We start from the raw sequence: 9,387 nt of genomic DNA, 5'->3' as shown, positions 1-9,387 counted from the left end.
CTGCGGTCCTCACTGCCCTGCTACAGCCCCACTGCGGTCCTCACTGCCCTGCTACAGCCCCACTGCGGTCCTCACTGCCCTGCTACAGCCTCACTGCGGTCCTCACTGCCCTACTACAGCCCCACTGCGGTCCTTACAGCCCTGCCACAGCCCCACTGCGGTCCTCACTGCCCTACTACACCTCTGTGTGCGACCAGCTGTGACCAGGGTTACACCGCAAATTTATGTCAGAGACATCCAAATCTTGGTTCCTGGAAGAAAGCCTGAATGACACAGCTGGGCGTCCCAGGCAGTGAGCACTGGGCTGCATCCCGACTCCAGGACCGTGAGTGGAGACCGCGGTGTGCACCCTCTGAACCTCCATCTCTCCTCTAACCAAGCTGAACAGGTACAGTTGCTGGTTCTCAGCACCCACACACTCCTTTGCCTGTCATCGTGTGCCACCCACGATAAAGAGGCCTGTGTCCTCAGGGCTTCTGCCTGGCATGGGGAAGGACATCCTTTGGGCTGAGCACCCAGCACCTCCCCAGCCTCACTCACGTGGAAGCGCACAGGAGCATGCCCTGGGATTCGACCCCTCTCATCTTCTGGGGTCTTAGGTTGCACAGCACCACCACCAGCCGGTCCTGCAGCTCCTCCTTGGGCACAAAGTGCACCAGGCCGCTCACCACCGTCCGGGGCTCAGCTTCCCCCACGTCAATCTTCTCCACATACAGGCTGTCGGCATCCGGGTTATGCCGGCGACAGGGCAGGTGAGGAGTGTCTGCTACGGGTTAGACGGTGGCTTGTCTTCCAAGGTCCGTGTGAGATCTGGGCCCATGGGCAGTGGTTGGTCATGAGTCTAGGTGGGCTTGGTGGACGGTGACTGCACCGCGAAGGCCACACACTCATGATTAAATGAGCGATGCCTCGTGGGACCCGGCGAGTTCTAGGTCTCGTGACAAAGGCTGAGCCCTCACGGAGGGTCACTTTCTCTACCCACTCGCCATCGCCATCCTCTCTGCTTGTCACTCACGGAACCTTAAATCAACAGATTTGTTTCTTTTCTCCTTTCTTTTTTATATGCCAGATGGTATACATGCTCACCATGGAGAGACAGAGACAGAGGGAGAAAACACCCCTCAGTGGGGCATGGTCACAGCACAATGGGCCGTCGAGCACGCACGTACATCTCTGGGACATTTCTCAAGCCGACAGGACTTGAACCGGGCCAGGACTTGGAGCATGTGGTCAGCACGTGGATCTGGCTTTCCTTACCACTAGCCCACAGGGCAGACCCAATCTCTATTTCCTTTTTTTTTTTAATAATTATTTTAGGGGCTGGCAGGTGGCATGGTGGTTAAAGGCACTGAATTCCCACATGGCTGACCGTGGTTCTAGCCCCAGACTTTGTGGCTTGCTTTCTTGCTTTCCCCTTCTCTCCCTCTCTATTTCTGGTTAAATTAAAAAATAATAACATATAGAATTAAATAAATAATTCATTTAAAAATATATAAAATATTTTATTTAGCTTTATTATTATTTTTCTAATATTTCCAGAGAGAGATACAGAGAGAGAGAGAGAGAAAGAAAGAAAGAAAGCCTCTGTGTCAGGACTCGAACCATGCTTGGCCATGTGGGAGTCCAGTGCCCTTAACCACCATGCCACCTGCCAGCCCCATCCTTTTTTTTTTTAATTTGCCAGAGCATGTGCGCTTGCTGGCAAGAGACAGAGAGCAAACTCCCCCCAATGGGGACTGGCCATGCTGCAATTCCTCCTCCACCCTCTCCCTCCTTTCAGAATCTCAGGCATGCATGCACATGTGCCTGAATGTTTATCAAGCCATTGGGTCTAGGACTCAAACCACATAGCCACGTGAGATCCAGCCACCTTAACCACCACGCCACCAAGTGGCCCCACTATTTTGTTATTAATCCCCCAAACTCAAGTGTTCAGCAATACGGTAAAGGGCTAAGAAGAAATCAGAACAGAGGTGATCCGGAGCCTGGCGAGCCTCTGACCCCAGGAAGGGCACCCGCTCCTTAGAGTCACCTGGAGGGCCTTCTCCAGAGCGAACTCCCTTCACAGGTCCCAGAAGGTGGACAGAGAAGGGCCTTGGGCATATATTCTTCTCTCGATCAAGAGGTTAGATCCGAGTAAAACAAACCTAACAGCTGTGCAAGAGGTGGAAGAAGCTCCCACAGAGACCACGTGGCCTGGACTGCCTGGGTGGCCACCGCGTGGCACACGTGTGCACCAGTACTTCCCGGGGGGCGGCTGCAGGCCTCACCCTCTGAACTGGACGGGACATCAGCAGCCATCTCAAGGCAGTTTTTGGTGGCTGGGTCTCCACAGTGACAAGCAAATCTGTGCTGGGGAGGAGAAAAGCCCAGGACGATGGTCCCAGGTTGCATGAGCTCTGTCCCCGGGAAAAAGGACGTCTTCCTCCCTCTGCCACTTTCTGAGAGCGGCAGACAAAGTGGCTGATCCAAGATAAGCTGCAACTAGTCCATGCAGGCTCGTGGAGACCAGTGGGTTCCTCGGGCTGGATGGAATGGACAAGCACGTGCCCTCTGACTAACGTCCGCCCCTCTGAGTACAGAGGCAGCCGAGGCCGCGGGGCACGTGGCCTGGAATGGGACGCCTGGCTCTGGCCCACAGCACGGCCTCACGGATGTGGCTTTCCCTCGCCAGGGCCGCCTGCGGATGGAAACACCGACCTGTCAGCCCCTGGAATGTGGCGGAACTGAGTACCTTCTCCACGCTGACGATTTTCCCCACACGGATGTCCAGCCGGGATGGGATGACCTCCTCTGGGTCCGAATTCTTGGCAGGGCCTTTGGCAACTGGTTCTGGGAACGAGAAGAATCTCACTTTCAGGACTCCCTCTCCCCCAAGGCAGGCTAGCGGCTGATCTCTCCGAGTGAGGACCCACCATCTACAAGGCCTTTCAAACAGCATCGGCAGTCCTTCAGAGGTGACACTGCGGGCTTCATCCTGTCCCTCCCTGAGCGTTAGCCTGGAGGGGAGGGGACAGCAGGAGCTGCCACCTTCCGGTGTTCCCACTCTCGCATCCTGTAGGATTTACGGAGTTATTCTGGGGGTCATACACCGCTATCGACACAGTATCTCGGCCTCACGGGCACACGGACGGCTGCCACTTATACACCAGCTGGGCCCCACAGGTCCAACCCAGTCACCATCCTTAACAAAGGTGTAGATTTGGCCAACAGCGGCAGGAAGGTCAGTGTGTCTCAGCACCTCGTAGCGGTGTTAGTTCAACAGGTCCAGTCACCCTGCAGTACCGACCAAACCCAGATGACAATGACAAGGCCTGCTCCAGGGACTGAGGGGATAGGACCTTCCTGTACTTCAGACTCCCTGGGTTCTGGGGCCTCGATGTAAGGAAGGTTCTTCCGAGGCCCAGGACCGGCTCTCTGTCAGATGGCACCCCGCCAGCCCTCCTCGGCCAGCCTTACTCTGCTTGGACGGATCCGGGTAAGCAGCGTTGGACAGCTTCTTCAGCGCAGGGGAGTTAAACCTCTCCCGGATGGGGTCCAGCAGCTTGTTCAGGGCGACCTCGACAGAGTTCTTTAGGTCTCCAGGGTGCACCACCTGCAGAGGGGTCCGGCCTGGTGAGTGAGGTCTGGGCCAGGGCATGGGGCACCCCACCTACCAGGAACACACGTGCAGGACGAGGGAGATCTTCCCTGCAGACCCTGATTTGATCCTCATGGCGTCTTGGGAGGCAGGGAGCACGGAAAGGCAGACGGGCTCAGAAGGGCTGGCCTGCCTGAAACCTGGACCTTTGGACTCTCCACCCCATACCAGCATGAGGGTTCTGTTGCAGAGGCTGGGTGTACTTACTGGTCTAATTCTTCCAGTTCCTCACTTGTGCTTGGGTTGTGGCATAAGCCAAGTGCTACTTACAGGCTAGAAACATTCCCGGGCACCCACAAGACGCCCAGAGAGGCCTGGCCCGGGCGCTATGGCCTGCGGTGTGCTGGACTGCCGTGTGGGAAGCCACATGCGACTGGAAGTCACATTCCTGGGCTGCCCTGGGTGGCCAGCATCCAGAGGGGCCGAGAGGCAGGGGAAGGGGCTGGAGTGTGACAAGACCCTGCGGAGGGTGCTTCCCTCTTCTCCTCTCCCTTCTCTCTCCCTCACGCCTGTACATACACTATCACTAAAAAATTATAAGCCTGCAGGAGAGAGCTGAGTGAGAAAAGAAAGACTATGGACTTTGCAGTACGACAGACAGAACTAGGCTCCCAGCTAGCTGCGTAGGCCACGGAGGTGCCAGGCACCAACCCCTAGGCCCACGCCAGGCACCAACCCCTATGCGTTCTGGCTTCTTTATTTGTAACAGAGGGTGAGAATGATGGTATCCGAGTCGGAGTGCGGACTCAATGGTGGCGCGTGGGGCGTGGGAGCAGTGTGGCCGTGTTCTAGCTCTGTGGTTCAAACATTCTCCTGTTCTCTACCCTCTTCTACCCCAAACCTTCCTGACCCTCTGAAGGAATGGCTGTCCTCAGGTATAGATACCTGTAGTAAATGATGCCAACATCTTGGTTCCTGATGCTACTCCTCACGGCCTTGGGAATGTCTCATTAAAATAAATTCTGCCAAAGGGTGCATGTGTTTGCCAGAGAGAGAGACAGAGGGACAGGGAGGAAGCACCCTCCACGGGGATGGTCGTGCTGCAGTCTCCTCTCAGGGTTCTGGACATGCACAGGCGTGTGCCTGGCGTGTTGGCCAAGCCATCGTGCCTGCGACTCAGGCTGCATGACTGGCCATGTGCTGGCCCGGGAATATTTCATTTAAAAAAGTTTTTAAAAACTTATTTATTTAACTTTATTTATTACTATTATTATTTTCCAGTTTGATCAGACAGAGAGAGAGAGGGAGAGAGGGAAAGTGAGAAAGCAAGCCACTAGGTTCAGGACTTGAACCGCAGTTGGCCATGTGGGAATCTAGCGCGCTTAACCACCACACCACCTGCTGGCCCCAGAATATTTCTTTCTTTTTTTTTTGGAGAGGTTTTTGCTATACTGCGTGTGTGCTTGCCAGACAGAATGAGAGAGACAGAGAGACAGAAAGTGAGAAATCACCCCCCAGGGGGGATGGCCACGCCGCAATCCCTTCTCCTCCATTCTCCTCTCGGGATCTTGGGCACACACGCACATGCGCCCGGCATGAGTTTTAAGCCACTGGGTCCGGGACGTGAACCACGGTCGACTCATGGGAGTCCAGCCACATAGCCATTACGCTAACTGCTGGCCCCAGAATATTTCATTTTTAACGATACAAACGCGGAGGCCTGTGCTGCTGCGTATGGTGGCCCCTGCTCTGTGTGGGTACAAGCCAGCCCCTCTGCTGCACTAGCCACCCCAGGAGTGCCACATAGTTGCATGTGGCCAGCCTTTCCCTCTCAGCGGGGCAGACAGACACGCTCGTCACCGAAGCAAAGGCTGCTGGACAACACGGCTGCAGACCTTGGCTCAGAGGGATGCCCTTTTCTGCCTCCACATCCTCATGGAGAGTTTATGGGGTTGAGTGCAGAGCATGCCTTCTGTGGCCTGCCTCAGATGGCAGAGAGATTTTCAGAGAAACGTCTGAAAATCTAAAAACATTCCAAAGGGGCCCGAGGCTTTTTCTCTAAGCGATGCTCAAACCCGCACCTGACACGTCACCAGGTGGTTCTCCAGCCTCTGCCTGAAGACCTCCGGTGAAGGGGAATTCAAGGTCCAGAGAGCAGCCCTGCTATGTCTGACGACTGAGGTCATCAGCAAGTCCGTCCATGTCCCCCTGGGGTTCCCACCCACGGTCCTGCTCTAGCCCTCTGGGGCCCCGAGAAGAAACCGATCCCCTTCCCCAGGAGAGTCCTCCTCGTATGTGAGGGTGGTCGAAAACACCCAGTTCACAGCCGAACGTCCCGTTTCCCAACCGTGACAGCACTGGCCGTGTTCTGCCACCACTCCCCCTTCCCTGGGCTGTCACATAACCCTCTTAAAGCTCGAGACCAGGGTGAGCGCACAACGGCCGCACAGAGGAGGCCCAGCAGAGTGGACCGCCGCCTCCTTGGCTTCCGACCCTGTTCCTGAGGACTCTGCCCGATGTGTCATCTCCTCTCCCTCTCCCGCTCCCTCTTCCTTTCTTCCCTAGAGGGTGTGTGCGCTAGCCAGGGCGCGATGGGGAGAGAAGGCGCCCGTGGGAGCGGTCACACCGCAATGCCTTCTCCTGTATTTCTCTCTGCTGTCAGGGCTGTGGGCAAGTAGTATTTTTCAAGTTGCTGAGTTTGGGACTCGAACCATGCAATTGGACATGAGATCCAGCTACCTTAACCACCAGGCCACGGAGCCAGCCCTTCTTTAACATTTTTTTCTTCTTCTTTTTTTTGAAGGCTTTTGCCATAGGCCATGTGCATGTGCCGGAGAGAAACGGAGACAGTGAGAGGGAAAGTGAGAAATTACCCCTCGGGGGGATGGCCACGTCTCAATCCCTTCTCCTCCGTTCTCCTCCTGGGATTGTGGCATGTGTGCACGTGCACGTGGCACAAGGTTCCGGCCACCAGGTCTAGGACTCGAACCACGGCTGGACATGTGGGAGTCCAGCACTGTAATCACTATGCCACCTGCTGACCCCGCCATTCTTTTTTATTGAGAGGTTTTTGCTATAGGGCGTGTGCACTCGCCAGAAAGAGAGACAGAGAGACAGAAAGTGAGAAATCACCCCCCAAGGGGGATGGCCGCACCGTAATCCCTTCTCCTCCCTTCTCCTCTTGGGATCTTGGGCACGCACGCACACGCGCCTGTGTGAGTTTAAGCCACCGGGTCTGGGACTTAACCACAGTTGACTATGGGAGTCCAGCGACATAGCCATTATGCCAACTGCTGGTCTCCCCACCCTTCTTTTTTTAAAGAATTATTTAATTTCTGGGCTGACAGGTAGCGTGCTGATTAGGGGCGCTGGACTCCCATATGGCTGACTGCGATTTGAGTCCCAGACCTGCTGGCTTGCTTTCTCTCTCTTTCTCTCTCACTCTGCCTGTCTCTGGTAAAATTAAAATAAATAAAGGTAAATAAAATAATTTAAAAATAAGTATTTCATTTTGTTATTATTTTTCAAATCTGACCACAGAAAGACAGAGAGATAGAGAAAGTAAGAAAGCAAGTCACCAGGTCTGGGACTCGAACCATGGTTGGCCATGTGACAGTTCAGTGCCTTAACCATCAAGCCACCTATTGGCCCCCCTTTTTATGTTTTTGATACAGGGCACACGTGTTCACCAGAGAGAGAAAGAGAGAGAGAGAGAGAGGGAAAATGAGAAAGCACCTCCTAGAGGGGATGGCCATGCCACAATCCCTTCTTTTCCATTTTTCTCTCAATTTCGGGTACACACATACACGCTCCCCGTGTGATTTTCAAGCCACAGGGTCTGAGCCTTGAACCACATAGACGGCCAAGTGGGATCTGACGGCTTCAACCTCCACGGCACCAGCTAGGCTGTACTCATGGAAAAGTTTTTTGAACCAAAATAAATGGTGCAAAATAAACTGGTCCGTTTTCCCGTGGGTTTGAAGCCCCCCAAGGTTACGTCTACAGATCCCACCGTATACAACATAGTCGATGCTTGTTCATATGGCCGGCGCTCCCACCGAGCTGCACGAGGGCTAGCCCTCTGTGATCTGCGTGCCTAGCACAGGGCCGGACACACAGGTACCTGGGAAGGCTTTTGTGGAACTGTGGGTTGAAATGAACAGTCACCTCTACTCCATCCTCTTGTGCCATTCGCCCAGCTAACCTGTGAAATCCCATCGAAGCCATTAACAAAACCCACAGCCCTGAGAACATCAAGACGGGGCCCCATGGCGCATAACTGCAAACCTAGCTGGGCCGAGAAGGAGAGGCTCGTCAGAGTTCCGTGGGGATCGGTTTTCCTCTCGCAGTAATTACCTCATCAGCAAAGTCCTTCTCCAGGTCCAGGTAAGCTGTGTAGGTCTTGTTTCCACCCCACTTCTCGTCTCGAAGGATCACGAACTCTGTAAGAAGGATCCACGCCGACAAACTCACTGTGACGCGGCAGTCAGCACCCCCGCGTGAAGCACGTACCCGAACTCCATAACACGGCCTCTCACTGTCCTCAGCGGACGAGGACCACGCTGTGCACCAGGCTGGGCTCCCAGCTTCTTCGGTGGGAGGTCGGTGGCGGGGATCTCTGCTGCCCGCCTCTCGCTCAATGTGTCTGCCCTGACACCCCCGAGAGACCAGCTTGGGAACGCACACGTGGCTGGCACATGGTAGCACAACCTCAAACATACATAATCCCACGTGTTAATATACAAGAAACCAGGCCCAGCTACTCGACGTGTGCGGTTCCACAAGCTGAGGCCACATGGGAGACCCAGGTTCAAATCCTTGCCCCAGCCCGAAGGCTAGAGCAGCCCTAATCTCAGACACTGGGGACAAGGCAGGAGGGATGTGACCTCCAGGCTGGCCTGGGCAGCATGGGAAGAGCCTGTCTGAAGGAGCTGGGAGTGGGCACACATCTGTGGTCCCAGCTGTGCAGGAGGAGGTGGGAGGATGCAACACGGTGAGAGCCCCACTTAAAAAAATAAGAAAAGAAATCACAGCAGAGGATCAGGGCAGCCGGCCCCTACAGGAAGAGCTGGGCCGAATCGCGGGATCACAGCACTGCTCTTGCCAGCCTGGCCTGGCTCTGGGAGGGCGGGGAGCCTGGGCTGGCTCTGGGAGAGCGGGGAGCCTGGGCTGGCTCTGGGAGGGCAGGGGAGCCTGGGCTGGCTCTGGGAGGGCAGGGGGAGCCTGGGCTGACTCTGGGAGGGAAGAGGCAGGGCCTTACCAGACTTGAGGGGAAAGAGGACATGCTTGACAAAGGACAGAACCCCATTGTTCTCCACATTTCCGGGCTCACAGAAGGCCTTCTTCAATTTTTTTTTCACATCCTCCTTCCGATCAAGGAGATCAATCTTGGACTCCTAGAAGCCAAGGAGGAGAAGGTGACCTCTTGTGGTTGAAAATGAGAACATGCTCAACTAACCTGTGTGTTTTCTTTTCTTTTCTTTCTTTTTTTTTTTTTTTTTAAGAATTATTTGATTTGGCAACCAGCAGTTAGTCAATTGGCTATGTCGCTGGACTCCCACGTAGTCAACCGTGGTTCGCGTCCCGGACCCAGTGGCTTAAAACTCACGCCGGGCGCGTGTGCGTGTGTGCCCAAGATCCCGAGAGGAGAATGGAGAAGGGATTGCAGCGTGGCCATCCCCCCTGGGGGGTGATTTCTCGCTTTCTGTCTCTATGTGTCTGTCTGTCTGGTGAGCGCACACGCCCTATAGCAGAAACCTCTCAAAAAAAAAAAAAGAATTATTTAATTTTACTTATTCATTTATTTT

At 54.7% G+C, this 9,387-nt stretch overlaps 1 protein-coding gene across 1 annotated transcript in view; it reads right to left on the bottom strand.

Moving 5' to 3' along the window:
* Positions 1-9,387, bottom strand: part of YARS1 (tyrosyl-tRNA synthetase 1) — a 41,929-nt gene that overhangs the window by 4,545 nt on the left and 27,997 nt on the right. Inside the window, exons 7-11 of the mRNA XM_006158100.3 lie at positions 8,841-8,976; positions 7,937-8,022; positions 3,460-3,595; positions 2,735-2,832; positions 541-734 (exon numbers count right to left, since the gene is read on the bottom strand). Of these exons, the coding sequence (XP_006158162.2) occupies positions 541-734; positions 2,735-2,832; positions 3,460-3,595; positions 7,937-8,022; positions 8,841-8,976 (650 nt within the window). The remainder of the gene's footprint in view (positions 1-540; positions 735-2,734; positions 2,833-3,459; positions 3,596-7,936; positions 8,023-8,840; positions 8,977-9,387) is intronic.

The sequence above is a fragment of the Tupaia chinensis genome, unplaced genomic scaffold, assembly GCF_000334495.1.
Source record: "Tupaia chinensis unplaced genomic scaffold, TupChi_1.0 Scaffold000573_1, whole genome shotgun sequence".
NCBI lineage: Eukaryota > Metazoa > Chordata > Mammalia > Scandentia > Tupaiidae > Tupaia > Tupaia belangeri.
This window is presented reverse-complemented; position numbering and strand designations above follow the sequence as displayed.